General features: G+C 44.8%; 1 protein-coding gene across 2 annotated transcripts in view; it reads right to left on the reverse strand.

Moving 5' to 3' along the window:
* Nucleotides 1-25,206, reverse strand: part of DNAI1 (dynein axonemal intermediate chain 1) — a 138,307-nt gene that overhangs the window by 27,923 nt on the left and 85,178 nt on the right. The window contains exons 15-19 of one of the 2 annotated variants that reach the window (XM_042028709.1): nt 23,108-23,195; nt 21,180-21,259; nt 14,601-14,749; nt 13,636-13,735; nt 1,568-1,753 (exon numbers count right to left, since the gene is read on the reverse strand). In XM_042028709.1, coding sequence (XP_041884643.1) covers nt 1,568-1,753; nt 13,636-13,735; nt 14,601-14,749; nt 21,180-21,259; nt 23,108-23,195 — 603 coding nt within the window. The remainder of the gene's footprint in view (nt 1-1,567; nt 1,754-13,635; nt 13,736-14,600; nt 14,750-21,179; nt 21,260-23,107; nt 23,196-25,206) is intronic. The other variant, XM_042028710.1, reaches the window with a different exon arrangement.

Genomic DNA, 25,206 nt, shown 5'->3' on the forward strand with positions numbered 1-25,206 from the left:
TTAGTGACAGAACAAGGGTGAATGGCTTCAAACTGACAGAGAGTAGGTTTAGAATATATATTAGGAAAAAATTATTTACTGTGAACATGGTGAGGCACCGGCACAGGTTGTCCAGAGAACCTGTGGACGCCACATCACTTGGGAGTGTTCAAGGCCAGGCTGGATGGAGCTCTGAGCAACCTGGTGTCCCTGCCCAGGGCAGGGATTTGGAACCAGATATCTTTAAGGTCTCTTCCAACCCAAACCATTCAGTAATTCTGGCCCACAGCACAGTATTGCTGGTCAGCCCAAAGCTGGGGTGAAGGGGAGAGCAGCCACATTTATGTGTGTGTGACCCCTCTCCACTGCTTAAGCCCTTGTGCAGGCAGGGTCCATGGCTGACACTGTGCTCACCCAGGTCCAGGAAGGACTTATAAAGCAACAAGGGAACTTATCCTGAGTCAACCTAATGACAGCTCAGAGAGCTTGGGTGGTCTTGGGCTGAAATTTTGCTGGAAATTGAAAAGCGTGAAGCATATGAGAGATTCTTTTCCACAGTTTCCACAACTCAGCCCAAACAAATTGCCATGCTACTGTTTTCTGTGCCCTGTCAGCACAGTGAAGATTCACATTTCCAGTGGCATCCAGCTGAAGGAACCTTTTAAAAATCATTCTGAAGACTCTGGAGTGACACTAGTGTGATTAGTTCCTGGCCAAAGACCCTGCCTAATACAGCAGATTAGTAGAGTATATAAAACGTTTGGGAGTACATAAATAAAAGATGATCATCTTGAGAGATTGCTTTCTTGGATCAGTTCTAAAAAGCCTGAAACTGGAAGACTCCACTTAACACAAGACAACTGGATCTAAGAATTACAAGGGCATAAGCGGGCACTGCATTTACAGGCATTCAACTCATAGCTGGATGAAGACCAGAAAGAAAATCCAGTAATAGATCCATGTAAGAGAGGTTATCATCCTTCACAACTGGCCCTCATGGATGGGTGGGAAAAAAAAACTTCACCAACCCACAGAGGCACATGTATCTCCTTGCTGTCACTTGAGACAAGGACCCCAAGTCTCCTTACATATTAAAGATACTGCTGGCTCATTCACAGGACAGCTGACACAGTGGTCAGGGGATAGGCTCTGATGCAGGAGTACAAGAAGACAGGAAGCAAGGTTTCTGTGGGAGGACTCAGGAAAGAGCTGAGGTCTCCTTTATTTGATTTCAAGAAGTTTTGCAAATAAAACCCAAAACTCAGAAAATATGTGAGTTTCGGGAAACAAATTAACATCTGCAGAGCCTCTGGACCAGAGCTTGTCTGGGACCATGGTGACAGCCGGGGACAGCAAACCCCTTTCCCACCAGTCTACACTTCTTACCAGGAGAAAACTGAGTCCTCTTGCTCAAACAGGAACAGACACAAGGATTTAACATCCCAGATATCCTACCCAAAAGGCTTGAGGTAATTGTACCTACTTTGCTAGAGAGGAGCTTTGCCAACACCATTGCATGGAAGGAGAGGGGACAGTGACAAGGCTTGAAGAGATCTGCTGTGGCTGGGGGAATGCAGCTCATTCTTACCTTGGGCATCTTGCGCAGATTGGGAGAGAGCTTCAAGCAGGTGATGAGGCCTAGTTCATCTCCAACAATGATGATAGGGTAGACAGGATTAAACTGGATGTGGGTTGCTTTATTTTTCTTCCTGGTCACCACTAGCTGGGTGCAGAGAGGTTCAAGCTTATTAACATTCAGATCAAACACATGGGCCTGGGGTAAAAAAAAGGAAAGAACACAAAAGGAATTAATTAGGCAAGAACATCCCTCAGTGACAGAATGATGGCTGGAGAAATCAGAAAGAAAAGGTTCTGCTGAAAAAAACTTTCCAGCCACAGCGCACAATTACCATCTGTGCTCAGAGCTGTGGTCTTCTTTTAAGTAACCAGTGAGCAGAAGTCATCTGCTGCTTGTGAGTGACTGTGCCCCTCCTGCAGGGGCTCAAGGACAGAGGACCACTTCCCTGCTGTGGGTGCAAGCCTTGGCAAGGCTCCAGCTGATCTGGGCTGGAGAAGGCTCAGAGCCAGCACTACTAACCCCACAGACCTTAATCTCCCTTCTCAGTGCAAATAATGAGATAAACAGCTGTTAAATCAGAGTCTAACACAGATTGATGCCCAAAATGGGGAATGCTGTCAGAAATTCTGATTACTGCTTATTACAGAGCTCTCTAACATTTTCAGCTTAATAATAACAACAATAAAGACACAATCCAATAAATAATAGGGAAGTGATAGAAACAGCCATAGTATGATTAGAGTGTACCCTGGGGTAATGCCAGAGAAGCACAGGACAGCTTGGTACTGGCAGCTCACTCCAGCCCAGACACTACACCTGCACACATGTCCTTCTCCCACGGCATCAGGAAAAGTGCCAGGTAAAGATTAGCCAAACAGGAAAGGTGAGGATGGAGGGAGAGAGGCCTGAGGACCCACTCAGGCAGGAGTCCCACTGGCATGGACTTCAGACCTCTGGCACAGTGACACAGACCTGCACATCGCCAGCTGCACAATAATGCACATTTCATTGTGCAGAGGAAAGAGTGGCAGTTACTTGAGAGAATGAATTAAGTTAACATTATCTCCCAATAATTGCAATTTGTTCCAGTTACTGACACAGACTGCAAAGGCTAATAAAACATGGTGTCCCTCTCTTCTCCAGGGCCGAGGTGAGCCATTTCCAGCATCCTGGATTTCCACCTGGTATCCACCACGAAGAATTTGAGCGTTATGTTTCTCTTCCCTTTTCTGTATTCAGAAAAACTAAGGAAGGGAATGCTTTATGCTAACAAGTACAGTGGGAATATAGAGGAAATTAGGACTGAACTACTTGTAAACCTCCTTCCAGCTGTGTCTTGTTTACCGGCACTTAAGAGACAAAGGAAACATGTAATTTCAACAGTATGTCATGCTGACAATTTGAATCTAGGAATTATCTGAAATCAAACAATGCTACTCTATAAAAGCTTATTCCAAAGAGTGTGGAAGGTATCAAATCTGTACATGTACTTTCCTATTACACACCAATGAGTCAGTGAATTTTATCTGAATCCATTTACAGCACAGAGCTGGGCCATGTGCAAGCACATGTCCCAGGCAGTCTCGTGAGCTGCTGCGTCTTCACAGGACTAAAAATCTAGGAATTTGGTCTGAGTGGGAGAACAAAGGTCTTACAGATGCAAAAAACAAGAAAAGGAACACTGCCTCCAGACTGAAGTAAAATAAGATGGGAAAGTTCTTAAAAAGTGGACAGGGTTGTCAAGACATATTTTGAAGAAATCCGTGACAGTACAATTCAAGGAGGGAATACAAAGCATCAGCCACAGACAAGGATTTGCAGTTTGGAGAGACCTTTCCCAGTCAGCCGAAGCATAGGTGAAAGCACAGCAGCTTTTTATCTGTTCAAAATACCAGGTGCCAGCATTACATTGTGAATCTTGACCTGACACTTGAGGTCTCACAATCCAGCAAAGGCAGCTTCAATTTCCTGCCTCTAGACATAAATCAAGGTGGCTCTTCTGGCTTGTACTTTACACCTGCTGTCTTACTTACTATCTCAGAAAAGGAACAAGCACTCTTTCAAACATATCAGTCTCTCATGAGCCACACTCATTAAAGATCTGATTTCTTGCCTTCATAGAACACACTTTTATTAATTTAGTAATCTAGGAGCCTGGGAAATGCTCACTGATTGAGCAGCACTATTTAATCTAGCAAAAAATAGAAAAGCAACAGGGAATCAGTGGCCAGGTTTCTTCTTGGCAGCCAGGTCTGCACTGCTCTCTACAGGGCTGTCAATGAACCCCCCCCCCCCCACACACACCCTGCCCTGCCCTACTCTGGAGAAAGATGGCATGGCCAAAGGCTCAATGCTGGAGTGCTGAGCAACTTAAATTACTCTGGGTGAGGCTGTTTTTCAAAAATGTCATGAACAGCCCAGACAAGCACAATGCCTGGGACAAGAACTTGAAACCATCAGCAATGTGGAGAAGGTCAAAAGCAAACAAGTTTATGAATGTTCCTACTATAAAGCTCCTCTTTTATGAGCTTCTAAACAAATGGGCTTGTTTTCCTTTGCCAAGGGAATCGTGGAAAAGAACAAACTATTTCAGTTCTTCAGCTGGAAACATCAGCCTCATATCAGCTGTCAGACACACCAGATGGAGGGGTGGGACACAGGCACTAAGAAGGACTTCAGAGGCTTTGATTTAGAGACTTACAGTTACTCTTAGGAGAAAGGGAGACAAGGGTCAGAGCAGCACTGGTTTTGGTGTTTTGCTGGTAGCCTAAAAGGGGCACAAGGCTTTCCACAACACTTGAGGCAGGTTAACAGTGCTGCAAAGCAGCAGAGCTACATGCGGTCAGCACCATCTGTAGAGCTGCCTAGGGCTTTCTGCCCAAAGAATGGGAGACTGAAAACCTCCAGCTCTCCTTGGGACTCCTAGTCCCAGGGTCCCAGGGTCCCTAGAGCCCTGCTCTGCTGGCTCAGGTCTTGGAATTAAGGATTATGGAGTGGGATCCAGCTGGATCTCCCACCACAGAGACTCACTACCAACACACAGTTTTCTCTCCATCCCACTGCCATGGTGGCCCCTGCCCCAAGATCACTGCTTGCACACAGAGATGGCCTCTCAGGTCTTGCAAGCCCTCTCAGAGTGTATGACCCAGAGAAGAGCAACCATGACCCACACAGGTGCTACCCAACCCCACGTGTGACTCGAGTATCAGATTCATGGGGAGCCAGGATGACCAGAACCAGAGCCACATCCAAACCCTCCTTCACAGAGCACAGGTTCCAGAGCAGGCACACATCCAGCAGCACCCAGACAAGAACGGATACTCAGACACTGTCAGGCAGCTGGTACAAAGTGGCATTTTTATAAAAGCTGTTACTTGTATCAGTATCCTTTCAGAGTTTACAAACCAGTGAGAGTCCTCCAAGGAAGAGCCCCTCTTTCCTGACAGCTCTGCATGCCTCTTCTCACGTTGTCGAGACTGGTCCCTCACTGTAGCTGCTGAGACCTGGGGCCATCATATTTGCTCACCCACACTCATCCAGGAGCGATTTAGAAACTACAGAGTGAAGGTTTCAAACCTCTGGTTTTTAGACCTCAAAAACATTTCCATTTTGGTGTACATCAGCAGAGAAGGAAGCAGAAGCCTCCTGACAAACTTGTTTCTATACCTTCTGCAGATTCCATAGGAGCAAGTGAGGAAGCTGGAGGGCCTGGAGCCCTGCTGGTTGTAGACCACAGCAGACACCTTCGGGTTTTTTTTACTAATAAGCTAAAAATACAGTGGGTAAGGGCATTTCAGTTCTTTTTTACAGAGTATTTAGGAACAATATGTGGTCACTTACTTAAAGGAACATAAATCAGACTCCAACAACAAGAAATCTGGAAAAAGACACAAAGAGAGAGGTAAAAGCAATCTGAAAATGTCTGAAATAGGAAAGTGCAAGAATTCTCTTCTGTTTCACCGATAATTGCAGAAGAATGAAGCTCTGGGTAGTAACCAATCATTCCAACAGCAATTTTATTTATGATCCTTGTAAACCTCCATGCCTGCACCAAGAAAGCACAGGACAAGATGCAGCACCTTCTGAATGAAGCCCAAGCTGCTGAGTTAAGCAGTTCCTTGTATCATGGGGATTTATGAGCTGACATCAACCACAATCAAAAGAAACCTAGACCACAGTACTGCAGTGCTGGACAGGCTGATAGTAGATATGCCAGGCAGATGTTCAGAGCAAATTTCCTGATGGAAGGACAGCAATTCTGCTAAGTCCCTGAAAACAAGCACTGAATTTAGGCAGATGCCCATTTTTCTCTGAGGTGGGACCAAGGGAATTCTGCAGTTTCTGATGCTCTTTATCCAATTAGAACAATTTTAAACTGCCATTACAGTAACAACAGAGTTTCTCTTCATGCTTGATGTACAGGCAATAATGGATCCAAGACTATTGTGTCACAGTTGCAGAAAATGTTTGACATAAATGAGCTGCTTTGATGCTTGACTTTCAAACAGCCAGAGAAGAAATCCAGTTCAGTCTCATCCAGACCAACAGCTCCTCTGTCTATAAACCACGCTAATGGGTTCCACCTCCCAAAATCCAGCTGTTCCCCACTGAGGCTCCGCATAGCTCCTCTGCAAGCACAGCACAGTGCATGTCCAAGGCAAGAACCACATCAAACCCCAGCATCAAACCCCATTCAGAGTTTTGAACTTATTTCTCCCCACCTGCTCTACAAACTGCACTTACATCTGGAAAGCCAGCCCAGGTTCTCATCTGCTCAGCACCTCTGGGGTGACTTGGACCCCTCTGTCCTTATGCCCTTTCACTCCCTGATCTGAGGCAACAGAGAGGGAAATGCAAGGGTATGTGGGGGGAAGCAGACCCCTTGGTAGAACTTCTCTGCCAGAAGAACAAACTCCTTTATTTTTGTGGCCCATGAAGAAGGGAGCTGAAGAGCTACTTTGACCAACGCTGCCTTTATTTAGTCCTCAAACTCCTGCTGAATCTGCCATGGCTGGAGCCTTTCCTGTCCTTTTATTCCAGCCTTACAAGCCTTCATTCCCCAGCAGTGGGCTGGACAATGCTAGCATGTTCAAAAACAACCTGATGGCAACCAGAACCAAGATGGGGAAATATATATGTGTGTAAGATCAAGGCAGATATGCCTGGTAACTTGGCAACAAAGAATAAAATCAGTGTAAGAGCAAAAGGTGAGGGATAATTTAATACCATGCTGCCCTTTACCAGTTGACATCTCTTTCAGTGCTTGGCTTTCACTGTCCTTTTGATCGATCTACCTCATTTTCTTGACTGAATCGTGATCCCTCATCCATTCGCAAACTCCACAGATGATTTGTTTCAAACTCTCAGGTAATACACTTAACAAGTGGGCAGACCACCCCCAGACTCTGTCTAGCACCATGACAGCTACTGGAGCATGCCAAAGGCTTTAGGCAGGCAGAGCAGCCCAGCTTGCCCTGCACTGGAGACCTTAGCTTGCTTGATTTCTGTACTGACACTGTAGTGAGAACAGCTTCCAACACAGTTAATTTTCTCTAGCAGGACATTTTTCAGTTACAAAAGAATGTTGTAAGACCCTGCCCCTCTGACATGCAGAGCAGTCGGGGTCCTGGCAGGAGAAAAGGAGACCCGACTCAGAAAACACTCATTGCCTCCATTCTTCTGCAATGACAACACAGGAATCCTGGTCCACAGCGGTCCTGATCATAAAACTCATGGGCTTTCACAGCACTTTCATGTTACTGGTGAAAGAACAGGCCCAGCTCCGTTACAGGTATGTTCAGAGGTAGCTTTGGAGGAGGAGCAGGCATGTGTGAAAGCTACTTCTTGGGCTTGAGCCAGGAGCCAGCTGCATGTTCTGAGGTATGGAAGAGAGCTAAGCACATCCCTCTGTCCTGCAGCACCCCAGCCCTCTGGTTCAGGGCGCATGACACAGCAAGGAAAAGAATGCCTGTCACCTGACTTAGCTGTAGGGCTGCATCTCTCATCTTCTCCTCTTTCAGTAAGAACTGGGTCATTCCCAATTTGACATGGTAGGAAAACAGCATCAGCCTTAGGTGATTTGACTCAGCTCCCACAAGCCAGTAAGAAATCGAAGCCTCAGCATGTAGAAGAGCTGCTGTTCATTCAGACAAGCTGAGGACCATTTGGCCTCTTCTGGAAACCCCAACACATTGTTTTACAAGAAAGCGCTTGTTTATCCAAGCTAAGTTCCTTGTCAGTCACCACTTCTGCCAGCCTGGCTCTCTCCTGAATGCCTCAGTGGTTAGGATGAAACAATGCTCCTGAAGTCAACCCATAAGCATGTGCTACATCCCCTTCCTCTGATCTACAAGGCCAGTTACTCTTAAGAACAACATTAGATTGGTTTTATGCTATATGGCCTTAGTAAAGCCTTATTAGACTGTCTGTTCCTTGATCTACCAGTGCTCACAAACAGAATAACCAATTATTTGTGCCGGGATCTTTCTAGATAGCTTATTTAGTCTGGCTAATCTCTTCTGCACTGTTACAGTCCTGAATACTGGGCAAAGAGTCTTTCTTCCAGTCTTCTGACACTTCCCTACTCTGCCATCTGCCACAAACACCTGATAAACAACAGGAAGACAGTTTCATCCAGTCCTTTAAGTGCCCCAGGGCAAATTTCCCAAGGCTGAGCTACCTGAATACACCCCAGCTGTGCCAATCCCCCTGTGCTCTCTCTGCTGTGACCCACAGCCCAGTCCCTGATGGCAGGCTGAAACTGTCCTCGCACACCATGACCAGGTTCCACCTCTCATAAGTTGGCAGGGTCCTGGCTATGTCCTGCCAGGGAGAGTCAGCACTGGAGGCTGGGGCATGGGCAAGGGCAGGCAGTTGCACAAGAAAGGGCAGCACCACATCTGATGGGAGAGACAGTCCCTGCTCTCTGCCACCTACGCCCCATGGCAGGCCAGCACAGCTGCTCACAAGGCAGGTACTGAACTGTCATGGTTTGGAGATTGGCATTTAAAATGAACCTGCACAGATTGCAGGTCATTATAAAATGCCAAGGAAGAAAGATCAAGGTTCAGGAGCTGCTTTCTCTGTACAGAAGGATTTGACAGACAGCTGGAGGCTCTCAGTGGACCAAACAACAAAAGTCTAAACTTGCAAATTCAAACCTAAGTGAGGAGCCATTCCTAGCAGTGAATTAATTAATTAATTAAGAGCAGAGACTCTTGCAGATTCTCCTGTTGGACTCTGTGCCCCCAGTAGGTTTTTATGCAAAGTCTAACAGACGAATCAACACACAAAATCTTTTGAGATGCTGTCAAAGTCATTTTTTTGATTCACACATCCGTGAAGCAGAAAAAGGCAAACCTGGTTCCTATGTGGCTGAATGAACTAGTTAATCTCAGCAGATCAGTTTTGTCAAAATGCTGTATTTTGTAATCTGAAAGAGCAATACATTTAGTAATGAAAAACTGGCCTGTGAGCCTCTGTGTAAAAAAACAATTCCTGCAAAGCCATCAACAAAAGCGGTTTAAATTTGACTTTGCACTGAAACCAACTACCATGCTGATAACGTCACCTCACCTGCAATCAGTAGCTAATGGATGTGAGTGAGCAGTAGTGTCCTCAGATGCCTGATGCGTATTTTGAGGCTTGGAGCCCACTAGAGCATGCTGTGATGGGATGGGGGCTGCATCAGTATAGAAGTGAGGGCTCGGAGCCTGCAATAGCAAACTAAAGCCTTCCAGGCCAGCTTTATTCCCTAAAAACAGCTGCCAATGGAGAGAAATGCCGATACACAAAGAGTCTGGTGGCAGGAGGTGGAGAATGGGGAACAGTCTAATTGGCACAAAGTGAAGGCAGCATTAATTTTGGGACTCTGACCATCTATCTCTTTGAGCACTGACACGCTACCAGTCCTTGTTCTAAAGCTGACTCTCCAGCTGTCCACATCAATCGCAAAGATTCAGCAGGGAATAAGAATGAGCCTTTAGGTTTTGCAGCAGAAGAAAATGAACAGTTTTACAACAAACAGCCACTTACACTGCAAATACAATTTCAAAGCCACTTTAAGAAAGCTCCTAACCACTTCACCCTGCTCAAAGGTCCTTCTGGGTGATGGCAGAGACTTATGCTAATTTGGTGTCTTTACACCCCTTCAATTGCCCTGGCCACAATGAAGAGAGACAGGAAAGACCTTGTCCCAGCCCTGCAGAGCTAGTAGGGTCCCCATAAGGCATGGATAATCCCCCTGAGCTACTGCAGAAGGGTAGGAGAAAAGACTCAGATGCAGCAGGGGCATCTGTGGTCATGCTCACTGTCCAGACACCGCCAGGCAAAAGCATCAACAGATGAGAGGCCTGCTGGCACCCCTCATTCATGCCCTACAAGGAGAGGCAGGACTACGTCAAAAATACCCAGAGAAATATTTGCAAACCTGAAAGGTTTAACAAGCCTCTTGTCTGAAAAATCATTCATGTTTTAAAAATGGAGGTTGGCTTTTGCTTCTATCAATCCTAAATGGGCAGCAAGTTTCTGCAAATTGCTCTGTGTACACTCACACACGTGCCAGCACTAAGCAAATGCTTCTCTCTTAGCTCAGAAAGGATGGGCAGCAAGACCAGCTGGCAGAATAACCTTGGCACGTTATCCTGTGAGTGAGATACAACAGAAAGCTGGTCTTCAAGACTTCTCATTCAAAACAGTTGTACAAACAGTAAAATAGGTTTATATAAGCAGGAAAGAGCACTCTTGCTTCCTGAGCAGCAGCACAAACCATTAACTAACTTCCTGAAGGTTTGGGTTGTTTCAAGAATTTCACATCTTGAAAGGTCAACAACTAATGGGGAAAAGCCCTGGAGCATATGTCTGATGAGTTTTCTCTGCAGAGTGAACACTTGGATGGCATTTATCTTGTGGCCATCAATTTTTACTAAAGATGGTTATAACATGACCTTCCTCTTGCTGCACTTGTAATGAAGAACACAGCTCACAAAAACATGAGAGCAAATGGACTTGTACTGTGTAAAACCCTGTGATACAACCCCTGGGATCCTCCTTTTCACACAGGACATTTCACAGGGTGATAAGATTAGAAGGCAATTCAGGTTGAAAGAGACTCACAGAAGTGTCTAACCTTCTGCCTAAAGAAGGGTCAACTCTGAGGACCAAGAAGAAATTTCAGGTATGACTTCCAGTTTTACGTGTTCCAATTTTTTTTCTGCTTTAAACATAAGTTTAAGATGGACTTAAAGCAAACTCCCAAAAGCAAATGCTGCCCTCTGTTCTTACAATAAGCTGAAGAATATCCCCACATTTCCCATACCCTAAATGTAAGTGTCCAGGTATTCAAATCCACTCCAATTTTTTTAATTTCCAAAGCAGGTCCCTCATCCCAGTTAGCTTTTTCCTTCTTGTCAGGCTTTTACCATTTACAACACAAGGTGTTCTCTTTTATGAATCTCTGTTTATGATCTTTCTGGAATAAAATGATCAGCAAGCAGAGCAGGAGACTAAGGAAATTAACCAGAACATGATGGAGAGCAATAGTAGCAGTTACTATCCACTGCACCAGTGGCAGAATGTGCACACTTGGGTTATTTATGAAGAGGTAGTGCTGTCCAAAGCACATGTCCAGCTGCCAAAAAACACATTTTATCATAATGACCCTGTTATTTACAGCTTTTATTAAATCCCTGCCTCCTGGATTCATGGGGATTGAGAGATTTTTGTATTCTAAAATGCCCCGATTTCCAAGTCAGTCTTAAGGGGCTCACACACATTTGGATGTTTTGGACATTATCATCAGTTTGAATAAGGATAAGTTTTTAACAGAATATGCCAGGCATCTCTTGAAGACTGCACTTAGGGCCTGATTTTAAAACCACCTCCAAGCAACCTTCAAATTTTGCAGGCATGATTATGCGCAGATGCCAAGACAGAGTCTGTTTGCAAACACGAGGCCTTTAATGTTTTATTTTCTGGCTTCATGTCCTGTATTTTTCTGCTCTGGAGAATCATAGAACTTCCTGTTAATGCAGATTTTTTTCCCAGCATTAATGGAGCCTGCCCTTTGCGAGGCACTGAGTTATTCACAAGAAGTGCACTCTGCTACAAAGTGGAATATGTCCAGAATAGAAGTGGCTGTAAACAACTATTTATTCCACTTCCCCTGCAGATCTAGAAGATTCTGTTCAACAAGAGCAACTAAGCTATGTCTCAGACACACCCTGCTGCAGCCAGCATGGTTAGTAGCTAACACAGAGGCTCAGTATCTCTATCAGCATCAGTCCTGGCCAGCCTACCGCAATGGGAAGGCAGCTCTTGGCTTGACCTGTCCTGCTAGGCAGCCCAGTTTTGGGCTGCTCCTGGTTGATGGCCACTCTTCTCAGAGTTTGGGATAGAAGGCATAAAGCAGAATTATATCCTAATAAATTAGGTTTTATTTAGGATTACTGAATTAGATCCAATGATAGCCAAAGTGAGATACCCTAGGTGCAGTGCTGCCAACTCAAACAGGCTTTTGCCTTATCAGTAGCCTTATATGGACTCCGGGTCCATGGATGCTGTGGCTAATGTGTCTAGGACAGGCTATCAGTGGGATGGGAAGACCCCATGGCACAAACTCTTGCCAAGTCCACAGCAGTTTCTCTGCAGTAGGTAAAGCTCTGAGAATGAACCCAAGTGGCGTGAAGCATCTCTAGAGATGAACTATCAGTGCCAAAACTTGACCACATAAATAAGAAATCCAAGTACACAGTGTGTTTACCCTCCATCTGCTCATGCTGCCCAGGATGAATCCCTGCCTGCAGACATCTCCATCCTCTTCCCCACAGTTAGGCACAGCTGGGGTACCCACAGCTCTCTGCCCTGCTCACCCCAGCACTCAAGCAAAGCTGTGACAGCCAGCAGAACCATTGCACACATGATGTCACTTGTGGAAAACAAGTCAGAGGGTGTGACTGATGTACTCACTGCCTTCATGCAGGCCCTTCATTTGGTGTATGGGAGACTGGGGACAGACAGATCCACAAAAGAAGGACCCCATTCTGACCCTGACTGTGAGGGAAGAGCATCAAATTTGCATAGGCTGTGGCATCCTGGGCTTTCCAGGGAGACCAGATGACCCAATTATGAGATTTCTATTGCTTAGGAGAGACAAATTCACAGCCTGAGCCAGCATATCAGTGAAATTATTTTCTTGCTATAACATAAAGGTTAAACTCCAATAAAGTAGCCAAGGCACCAATTCAATGATAGGGATACATAAAGGCCATCCTTTTGCTAGAGTAATTTTGGCCAAACTTCACAGACTTTCCAGTTTATACCAGCTAAACATAAAGCCCATGGTAACAGGGCTTTACAACATGTTCATACATTGCCAAACCAGTATTGATGGATAGCTACATGTCCTGGGTACTTGCCAAGCCCATATTAACCATCTGAGCTACTGCAAGGGATGACTAGATGCAAAAATATAACTGCCATCATGTCAATATTAGGATTGGTCTACGCAGTTCACTACCAAACTATTACTCTTAGAGACAGCCCCTCATGGTGGAAAAATGTTGATCTTACTTAATTGGAACGAAGTTCTATTGGCTGACCGTGGGTATATTACTATAATCGATTTTTTAATATCAGTGTAAGTATATAACCATTTTATTCTGTTGTTTCTCTACACCTTGAAAATTCGGAACCAATACCCTGATATCAGCTCATATAGGGGAGTTCTGATCTGGAATATCATCTCTCCATCCCCAGGGATATACTGGGGATTTCATATCGAGGAAGTTCAGTGTTTTAATCATACCATGTGCAAGCTGCACACCTGCACTCATACGGTTAACAGGAGAGCAGGAAGGGACTTGTACGCATTTGCAACACCTAATTTGAGAAGGACTGAGAGATTAATGCCCAGGGATATGTATGCCAAAGGCAGGAAAGTACAGGAGAGGGTGGGTTCCTGCTGATGGCTCCCTGATACGCTCAGCCGGGATTGGGCTGGCCCATTCCCACGCTCAGCCCTAATCTCCTTTGACTTTCTCTCAGCTTGAATCAGAGCAGTGTTGCTCCCAGCCTCTCACCTGGCCATCAATGGTGACTGCAGCAAACACCGTGGAGGAGTAAGTAGACCATGCAACATCCCCTACAGCAGTACCCAGGTCAAAAACAAACATCGGAGTCCTATAAAAAAAGACACAGAAAAAAGAATTCATGGAAACACATCACACTCCGGAAGTGTAACACTGAGCCATGAACACTTGGGTGTTGCACAAGTGTGAGATGGAGTGTTTCTCTATGCCAGATAACAGGCAGGCTCTGAGCCAAATGCAAAGCAAAGCTGAGCAGCAATACAAATGGGTCAGGATTTGACCCGCTGCAATGAGAAGAGAGGTAGTATGTTCCTTTCTTTCTTCCTGAAAGCATTTTGAAAGCTTCTTCCCAACACACATAGTAAGATGGAGTCTCTCTGGTCAATATTAATAATCATATGGGAAGAAGTTATCTCACTTTTCTGGACTTCTGACAACAACATTGAATATTATAGCAGTATTGGCAACAGGAAATATGTGACTCTGACTGATTCACAATAAAATCAATTTCCTGATTGAAACCAGACATTCTTTAACCACTAACCCTGAACTTCATTCCATATTTTAAAGTGTTCCAATTTTTTTTTTTTTTTTTTTTTTTTTTTTGCTTCTCTAGCTCTTAGCAGGTTTCTGGCTCCTGAAGCTAAAAGCTGGTCCCTGACATTTCTCTGTAGTATTTCTCTGCCACAATAGGTCCTGCCTGAAGGAAGCCAGGTCTGAGGTAAAGCAGTCAGGCCCTGTGCTGAGCTACACCGCTTGGCATGTTCCTGGGGCAGCCAATACTAAATCTTATATCTCATACCTGGGGAGTATAAATCTGAGTAAAAAACCAAAAAAGCAATTAGCTTTATCAACACCTGGGAGGGAAACTAGACTGAGGTTTGAGCAGAGTCAACATGTGTTGCTGGCATGTCAGCTGGACCTCCCAGCCCACACCAGGACCAAGCAGGACCTACTTGATGGTGTGATCCCAGATCTTGACTGTCCAGTCAGAGCTGCAGGAAATGAAGACTTTCAAGTGGAAGGGATTCCAGCTGATCGAGTCCACAGCCATGTGATGGGCATCAAACACATCCAGAAACTGGCTTGAATAGTTTTTTGAACACTGCAATGGAAAGAACTACTCAGTAATCAGAGTTAGACCTCCTGAAGCTTAAATTCCTGCAGAAAGATGCCTCTGAATACTCATACGGCCTCTCAGGATCTTTCAGGCTGGCTGGGAAGAGGTGGCTGGTACCCACAGGTGCTAGAGAAAACCAGTAATTTAGCACATGCTGTTTCACCCCACTTGCAGACAACATCCTGTTCCCCTCTGCAACACACAGAGAGAGGAATTGAAGTTGTCTGGTTGGATTTAAACAGCAGGCCTCAGAGACCATTCTCCACTGTGGGAGCTGCATCGCCTTCCTGCCAGCCCGCGCTCCTGCTGTGCTTCTCCTGTGTAAAAGGTTCACAAGCAAGGCAGGGGAGAACATCCCTGTGCTGCTCAGGAGCACTGTGTGCTCACAGTATTGTGTGCATTTGAAGTGTCACAGTTAAAACCTCCAGTAACAGTGCTGTCAGCACAAGAATGTCCTACCAGTCCCTTTGACTCTAAGGAGTCTGGAAACATGCTGTAAGTCCTTTCCTGTCACCAGCCCAGACAGCCTGCTTAGAGAGCCTGCCCCATCGCGCAACTCTGCAGCTCTTTCTGTTGTGCCACTTGAGACTTCCCAGAGGGGTGTGAGAACCACAGAGGTTGTCCAGGACTCAGGCGTGTCCCTGACAGGCCAGGGGGCCCCACTGAATGGCAGCCAACAGCAGCCTGTGAACTGGACAACGCCTACACACACATGCAAAGGTCAGACCAGCAGCATCACAGCCGTGGGTGCTGCTGAATTGCAAAATAAAGGATGTCTGCAAGAGCTGGAAAACATTTGGGACCCTTGGAAAAGTCCAGTTGTGTGTGAGCTTATGAAGCAGGGAGAAATTACAATCTAACTGGCTGCAAGGGCACTTGATCCAAATCCTGTCAGTTCTGTGTACACAGAAATTTTAGGTTATCACCCCCAAATCTCCTTCCCTCCAAGCACATTAGAAGCTTCTTCACTAGCAACAAGGACCCCAGCTCACATGAAATGTCCTTTTGCTTGTGTTCTCACACACAAGCTGTATCCATACAGCAGGTTGGAGTTGGTTTCAGATGTTCTGTTGGTTTGCCTCAGTACTGTCAAGACAATGACTTTTCAGAACCTTTCATTACTCCCTACTGAATGCAGCACCACATCATCTGCCCAAGCAGCAGGATTGCTGAAGTGTTACATGAACTTTAATCCTTGCAAACCAAAGATCTAACTAATCATAAGGCTTAACTGTTCATTACAAGTGACACTTCTTGTCTGGGTACTGTTCACTGGTGCACGTACTGGAATAAGGGTGCTAACCATTCCCACAGTAGCAGCTCCTACATCCCTGAGAGGCTTGTTGTGGTAGGAAATGCAAACAAGAAAGTGGCTCACGTCCCACTGAGATTTACTGACAGTGTCTATAGCTTGCTAATAGTTTGTTGTATACTCTGTTTTGCTGTCCCTGCATTTAATTGTGGGACAGAAATTTCCTTTAATGTCATGTTTCATAACGTTACTTCATAATTCTTAATGTTCAGCCATCAGGAAAATCAGTGGCTTGTTTTGAAAGTCACTTTGCTGGAAACAGACAGAATAGGTCACAAGTAATTAACACAAGAGAGAAGCTGCTTTATCCATCTGTCCTTTCAAGTGTGTGGATTGAAGGTCCCTAATACCCGAGAACTTTGAAGAGCGAGATGTTAACCTGATTTGCCTGCCTCCAACAGAACTGTAATGCTCAGCACCCTCCTTTCAAAGGCTTGTGGGGGCTGAGCCCTTGATCAGTGCAGCTCTCTGGGCATTGGTACAGGAGATCCATCACACTCTGGGATGTGCTGACCCACAGCACTGGCTTTGCAGTCTCCATGACACGAAAGGGATCAGCATTTTTTTCTGTGAAATCAGCAGCAAAAAGATTTCTGTAGGACATATCCCCACCTGTGTCCCTTGTGAGAAATGAACCTTGCATGCATGCTTTAGCCCAAAGGCATCCACTGTGCTCTGGCAGTTCCTGCCAGCTCCACACCACATTCACCACAACCCTTATCATTGTCTCTGAGTGCAAGACAGGGCTGCTTTGTCCCAACGATGCATTTTGAAGAAACACCACAAACTTGGAGCTTCTGAGCTAACTAGAACTGCTGGTAAAGTCTTTCCCTATGATTCAGTTCAAGAACCCTACAGTTATTAGATGCGTCAGGATGAAAACAAAACCTCTGGAATATGTGACACCTAAGTCCTGACAGGATAGCTTTGAAGAGGATGACTAGATTCAGAGAGAAGGAATTTGTGCAGCCTATCTGATCCCCTAGAGCACTGCTTCAATTTGCTGAGAGTGTTTTTCTCCTACTTAAATGATGGTAGATGCGTTTGAATGGTAAACAGTATTTTTATGATGAGACAGAAATGCAAAAATACATCTAGGGCAATACCAGAAATAAGTCAAAGATGACTCTTGACAAGGCTACAAAACATGGGGGAGGAATACTGGGAGAAAAGGAGAACTCTGAGGACACAGAACTTACGAATAATCTTTGTTAACAGCACTTCAGCTTACGCTAGACGTTAGTCTGACACAAAACTCTCCCACATACATGGTAAATGGATGGTTATTTGTGTCCTTATAAGGTAGAGGGTTTCCTCAGTTCACTAACAGGAACACTGAGAATCTACGCAATACAGAAATCCAAAAGCAATTTTTTTCAGAGGAGGTTTGTATCTGGCAACAGAAAGACAGTGATGCCCAACACTGGCACTTCCAGGCACCTCAGTACATCCAGATCCTCTTCAGAAACCACTGACACAAACGTGTTCCATGTTGTGGTGGACAGGCTGTCACCAGCTACACCAGAGGCTCTCCTGGTTTTAGCTCAGTGACTGCTTGTAGAGATCTGCACCAGAAATGCTGAGATTTGCAGAAGGGCTTACAAGTAGAAACTGAGGCACGTGAACACATCAGGAGGAACAACAGGAAATAGTAAAAGAAAGAACCTGTGGCAATTGATGAAAAACAGTCAGTCCAGGAACTAGACAACCAGACAGAACACAGACAGAAGCCCCAAAGATAAGGTGGTGAGAAGATGAGGAACAGAACTCAAACCATTAAATATCTAGACAAGGAAAACAACTTTGCCTAAGACAAAGCAAGACTAAACACTGAGGCAAAAGATCTCTCTACTACTAAAGGGTCACTGGAAGTCAGAGCCTCTCCAGAAACCATTTTGTCATTCTCTTTGAGGGAAAACTCAAGATATGTGACAAGGATTCAACAGCCAGCATCCTTTGTCATCTGTAATAATAATAGTCATCCTGTCCCAAACAGAAAGATACAAATGTTCTGGTACGTAGTGTTAGAGAATGAGCATGAGTGAAAAAAAAGTTTTGTTTAAAATGAGAGTAACCTTCTTTCTAGTCAATCTTGCACTCATTTGTTACGTTCTCAAGAAAACTGCCTAACACTGAAAAAACCCAAAACCTTTCTTACATGAGTGTATTCAAATGTCCTCACAATTTTTCTGTTGAAGGCCTGTTTATTGGAAATAATTCTGACCGAAGACTTGAAGTCACAATGTTTCAACACAAATCTCAGAGACCATACTTTTTGATACCAAGCTGCACAATTCCTAAACAGCAAGTAAGATATGAAAAAAAGAATTCAGAATTGCATTACAGAATCATATTAATGCAGAAACAGTTTCTCCTCTACAAAAAAGGGCAATAGATAGGTCTGTGTGTAATTTAGATAATGATTTCTTGGCTTCCGAAACACTATTAACTAAGCCATTTTCAGAACTTCAGCATAATTGTTCTGCAGCTAAAGAATTAACATATTATCGTGCTATTTGTGGGCATGCCTGGTCTCTGGGGAAATAAAAAAAAGTTTCCCTGGAATTCACTTTCCAATTTATTTAATAAATAATCTAAAATTCGGCCCATGAGGAGAGCAGCCCATGTTTGATCCCTGACTCAGACAGCATGTGAGGAGTCTGTCCCTCTCACTCAACATGCACTGGAGCTGCTCAGGCTACTGTGGGACTGTCCCTGCTCCCAGTATCTGAGTAAGGCTGTGGGAGGCAGTCCACGGGCAGCTCCAGTAACGGGTTCAGATGTGCAGTGTTTCAATAAAGAATATGATGAAGGTGCATGGTAGTCCTTGAGAAATGTCTGGAGCAGCAGCTGACCCCAGAACTTCTGAAACTGCTTGTAGCAAACTCTCGGGGAATGCTAAAGGTGCAAGCACTCTTCCCCATGTTTTTTGTAGATACAGTGGAAGCCTGCTCATGCTAGACACAAGATTTCCCTTCCCTGTGTTAACCCCTACAGTCTGATTGATGATAGCCTCTTCCTGGCCATGGGAACAACAGGATTTTATAGGGCTGTGTTGCATGATCTGAGAGTGGTCACTTTTCACTGAGGCTCACCAATGCAAGAATGCTGCTTACCAGTAACCCTGATAAAGAAAGGGGAGATGCTATGTAACAGCATCTTTCTACATTTGTCCACTTAAGAACTGCTAAAATATCTGTGCAGCTTCATGGCTAGGATCACTTCTTATGTTAAAACCCTATCCTAGATCTAGTTTCACTGAAGATTATTCAAGGCAGAAAGCACATACAGCTTTTTCAATGTCGAATTCTCTCTTGTCCAGTGCTCCTCCATGAAGAGTTTCCTTTCCTGAGTAACTCAGCCAGGACACCATCCTGAATATTTCTCCTGATGGCCCCCACCTCACACTCACCATCCACTGCCATACTCACCTACATCCATCACTCACCCAGCCACAGAGGAAGTTAAAACCTGTGGTTCCTTACTGCCTTTTGCTCAGGATTAGACACAACAGTGCCCCTAAATTTAGAGTGCAATACCCAGGGTACCAACTCCTGTGTGTGACCAGACAACTCAGAATATCTGCCCATGACTGCATGGATGTTTTCAGGATGTGTCCTGAAAGCATCAACAAAAAAACAGTACACCTGCCCACTGCCCAACAGCTCAGCTGCCCACTCCTCCCACCTCCCTTCTGCACCTGTCTTGTCCAAAGCAAGTGAGCACTACTCAGAATTCCTCCCTAGACACTGCCTGGCAGAGGGAGAAATTTCAATCAGCATCATCCCTCTGCAAAGAATACATATTTGTTAAGTACATCTTCCCTAAATGAATGATACTGACTTCAAAATATGATTTCCTTTGGGTCCTTATTCTGTTTCAGGTTCATTTTGCAGGTGGGATACGGGGGAAGGAGTTTACATCATCCTCTAGGGATGGCTGCATGTATCTGGTCTGCATGTCAGCCTCCTGCTGATAGTCCAACCCCCATGATGATGGGCTGTGGCTACAGGTTTAACAGAGCCCCAGAGCCAGCTCAGAGGAATGGTGTGCAAATAACAGTTGTATTAAGAAGGAGCTACTGGCTTTATTTTCAGGGCTAAATACAGCAGAACTCAAAACTTCCTATTTTTAACTCGCTTTCTCAAGAAAACATGAGGCCTGTGTCCTTCTGTGTACTCATCTCTCTTCACAAACAACTTTTGCCCTCACTGTCATTTTCAGCCAAAGCTAGCTGGATGTGGGATGTGGTAACATTAAGGTCTTACACACTCTGTGAAAAGCAAAGGCGACAGAGTACAAAACATCTGGGCAGTGCCCCCAGTATGGGAAGCAAGCACAGCTTGGCTGCTGCTCTCACCATGTGTCTAGAGCTCGCTGGCTGACAGCTCCTGCCTGGCACTGGGAACCAAGGCACCAGGCTGCCAGAGGGCACTGGAGGGGAGGTAGCCAGCACCGTCTGCAGGAACCAAGGATTATAGTGTGGAGGTGGCATCACTGATCTGGGAACAGCGTGGGGTGACCAGGAGGAGGAAGGTTTGAGGATATAGCAATGGACTGGAGGTAGGAGAGCAAGGAGAAAGCGGGACTGGGAAAAGGATCTAGAAAGGTCTTAGATGTTTCTAACCTAAATGATTCTATTTGATTTTGGAAGCGAAGGGCTGCAGAACACTAATCCGTAGGAAATATGGCTTCATTAGCCTCACCACTCACAGGATAACAGGTCTAAAAAGGAAAAGAGCTGATATTTTTCCTGCCATTTCCCCCTAGTCATGAGGATTGAGGATCAATGCCTTTTAACTTCTGCTCTGATCCTACATAGCCCTTCGCTCGCACAGCTGCAATCTGCAAAGCATTTTCTGGGATGCAGTTTGCATGAAAAACGTTTCTGCGAAATAGGGTCTTAATTGGGTCTGTGCAGAGAGCTCCGTGTGACCCTCTGCAGTGCTGGTCCAGTCTCAGGCTCACCACAGGCATCCCAGGGCAGGACCAGGCTTTGAAGCTGTACTTTGTTACCACCTGAACAAACAGTTCACATGATGAGCCTGAAAGACACACATGGGTCAGGGGATGTAAAACAAAGGATAAAGAAATCATTTTTACCTTGTAGATCTTGCCCTCTTCAGTACCAACAAGAAACAAGTAGTCTATCTTTTTGTGAAAATCAAACGATGTCCCGCTGCCTGTTAACAAAAGAAAGGTCTGTCACACAGAGAATTGGTTCAGCAGGCCAGAACATGCTTCCTGCCTATGGTAAACACACACTGCCTGCGTTTTCAGAAGTGATTTATTAGCCAGAAGCTCCCAAAAGAAATCAAAGCCATCCCTTCTGCTAAACTTTCCAAGCTGTGCCTGTCCCCAAGACCTGCAATTTGAACAGCCACCACAGAGACATGTAAAAGGGCACTGAAAGAACCAGAAGGGAACTAGAAAGCCACTTTAGTGTAGAATTCATTTTGGTAAGAGTTGAAAATGCCTGGTGCAAATGTAAACATCGTGAGGATCTGGCCCACCTCCTATTGGGGAAGAACAGATCTTTTCTGTTTGTTTAGTATTTACAAAACTGTAAGTAATTTCCTATGCATAAAAGAGCCCAGTGAGAAAACACCCCATCATACCTTCCTGTGCTCTTTTTACCCTTAATTCAGAATCCATATAGCAGGCTCACTTCAGTAAAACCAATAGCAAAGAATGTGATTTGGGAAGAAATCCCCTGCTAGGGACAGAAGGATCCTGTTGATGTCAAAAGCCCTGAATTGTGCAACATTGTGAACTATGTTTAAAACAGGTGTAAACCACAAACAGGATGTGACTCATTGAGATTTTGTGGCTTCTGCTCCTGAGGCAGATGCATCATCATCCAAGAAAGCCAGTTCACATGTTGGTGAAAGAAAATTTCAGCAGGGTTCTTGAGCAGAAGATGGGATGTCTGTCGAGTGCCAGAGGTACTGGAGGTTGTCCCTACCAACAGGGACACCCACAAAAACCATCAGATGAGAAACAGGAACAAGCAGACAAGGCTCAGAAGCACACAGTTACAGACACTTTCTGCAGAGGCAGTCGTCTTAAGCATTATGTCTTTAACATTAACAAAATGTAGTTCTCAAAGGAATTGTTATGGTAATTTCAACTCTCTAATACCATCTGCATTTTTAACATTCAAATAGGTTGTTAAATATTCAAGACAAGTCTTTGAAAATCCATTTCCCGGTAACATTAACAAATAATCCCAAAGCCCCGGAGAGTTCTGCAGTGTGCTGCTTTAGCTGCTTTCTTGCAACCTATGTGGCACTGCAAAGCTTCCCACAGACTTCTCAGCAGTTACTAGCCTAGAAACACAGCAATTCTTAAATGCGGAGCAAGGCCCTGCTTGAAACACAGGTCCCATCTTCTCAGCCAAAAGCAGGTGTAGAAGGATGATAAGAGGATTCCTCAAGGACTTCCTTGTGTTATTCAGGACCTCCAGAGCTGACTCATCCCATCCTATCTCAAGCACAGGATGATCAGGATGAGAGGATTCAGCCCAGAAGGACTGCACTCACTCCACTATATGCAGAGGGAGCCTCACATAGTAGCTCAGAATAGATGCCATGTTTTTATAGAGCCCAAACTCAATAAAGGTCATCCCAAAGCTGGCTGGGTGAACTGTGTACCCAGGAAAGGGCAGAGGTTGCTTTTTACCTTGATTTTGCCAGTCCAGATCAATGTCTGACAGTAAGAACAAAACTGAGTTTTCACATACACAGGTATGTGCTTTGTCCACACAGAGATAGCCAAGAAAAAGGGACGCTTTTTCAATTAATGTTCAATTCATCTAAGTAAAGGCAATATGTAACCAGCAAAACTTGACTCAGTTAGTGGCCATTGCTCCAGACAGTCTTTGCCCTACTACGTGATGAAAGCAAGGAGGCATAACCCTCCTTTAGCTCCTATCCATCTCAACACCCCACTCCCAATTTAATTTCCCAGAATGACTGATTAGAGGCTTTGTGTCAGTAATTAATCAGTATGGCAAGGACTTGGGCTCTTACCAAGCGTTTGCAGCTGCAGCCCCTCTGGCCCCTGCACTGCTGTTCCGTCTCCTGACAGCTTGATGACATCCATGTGAACCAGCTCATTCTGCAGGCAGAGGAGATTCCACATGAATAGCATGCTTTGCAGCAACAATACAGAGACATTCAGTACTTTGAAATGGCAAATTTTATGGAGGAATTTTAAAAAGCTGTCCAGAAGTTGCTTAATGTTTCACATTTGGCAGCTTGCTAACATGCTGTGTTCCATAAAACCTTCAGGAAACTGATGTTTTGGTGCACTGAAACTGAGAGCCACGGGTGCATTACCTCGACACGTGCACTTGACCTGGAAAATTTCGAGTTTCAGGGTCAGTGTTTTTTAGTGGAGGTTGACATAGTCAGCTTAAATCATTGTGTTTAGTTAAATCACCCTGTGTGGTTTAAGATGGATATTTCATATTCTCATGGAGCTAACTAAAGCCCCATGCTAATGAATAGTAACTTACCATCTTGCCAGTCCTTACTTCTTAATATCTTCTTGTTATCCCCAGAGCAGTCTCAGCTCAAAATACTCACAACTTCACGGGCTCTGATATTCAAGTAATACCTAGCAAGCAGTTCACCCCAAGGGAAAAGTGCCCCATGTTTTTGTTCTCAGCAGTTCTCAGAGCTCTAAAGAGCTCTAATGACATGGCTGTGCAAGGAGGTGCATGAACAGAGGGCCAAAAGGTTGTGTCCCAAAGAGTTTACGGCTGAGGTGGGAGACAGAAGAGAGATGAAAATAGACACAATGTGGGTACATATAAAGAAACCACCAGAGGGAAAGATAAATTCTCAGACTAGCTTTGGGAGTTAAAATACCACTGCAGAATGGAGTTGGCTGTGACTATAAGAACACCCTGGGGCTCCTTCAAACCCCAACCATTCTGTGGTTCTCTGACTATGTGGTAAACAGAACAAACAACCAATGATTAGTGAGCAGTATAAGCTGTGGACTGGATAGTATAATGAATCTGCAAATATCCCACTGAAGCACTGTGGGAACAAAACATAACTTCTTAGCTCAGTGAATTAAGCTATAGTTGAAGCTTCTCTTAGCCCAGAGCAGGACTTGGGTGGAAAAAGAGATTTTTCCTGGCTGTGCCAGTTCAGGAAAATTTGGAAATATATCCTCTGAGAGAAGGCAGGTTACAACCACTCCTCCCCCAGCAAGTTCAGGAAAAAAATAATTTTCCTCGAAGGAAAGTGAAAGAGGTAAAAACTATTTATTTAACAAACACACAGAAAAAGGATAATAATGCTAAATAATAAAACTTCTTGCTGTGGGGAGAAATCTGGGAAAATCTCAGAGTCCTTCCGTAGGTAGCCTCTCTCCTCCTTGGAGCTGGGATGGGGTGGGCCCTCCTCCAAGGCCTCCACCTCGGTGGAGAAAGTCCTGATGTGTTCTGATGTGGAAACAGTCCAAAAAAGAAGAAGGGAAAAAAACCAAAGTCCCAGGAAAACAAAAGTTCACCTCTCCATCTCCCTCTGGAGAAAAAAAAAGCTGAAAGCTGGCTGTAAAGCAAGCAGTGTGCTTCCTCCGCTCTCTACCGCAGAAAGCAGAACGCAGAGGAGTCTGTGTATCTGTGTCCTTGAAACATGAAAATAAACTGCAAATCGCCTTGAAAGTTTTGCTCGGTTTTTTCTCTCCCCCCTCTCAGGCTCAGTTTAAAGGCATAGAAAGGCACAAAATTAATTTCTGGGCATAGGGCAGCAAAATGGGATACACATCATAAAGTCACCCAAAGACACTGGCAAAGTCAACCCCAGGAATTCCCATGCTGGGGAATGTGGGAGAAGACTTTGTGAGCATCTGTTCAGTACTGCAGCTGAGAGGGGACAATGTTCTATAAGGCATTTTTATCATATTCCGGGGGTACAAATTCACAGAAGATTCAACAAAGGTCAAAACCCAAAAAGTAATGTACTTCCTTCTCACCAATTCTCACTGCTGGACACCCACATGCCCTGGCCTATAGATGGCAATAAATTTTTCACTGAGAGAGCAGCAAGAAGCAGGACAGACTCCTGCAGAGCTCCGCCCTAGTGACTCTTCTTACAGATCGTTGGTTACAAGC

Source organism: Corvus kubaryi, unplaced genomic scaffold (assembly GCF_017639235.1).
Source record: "Corvus kubaryi isolate FWS band 111438036 unplaced genomic scaffold, C.kubaryi_AGA036_p1.0 37308, whole genome shotgun sequence".
Taxonomy (NCBI): Eukaryota; Metazoa; Chordata; class Aves; order Passeriformes; family Corvidae; genus Corvus; species Corvus kubaryi.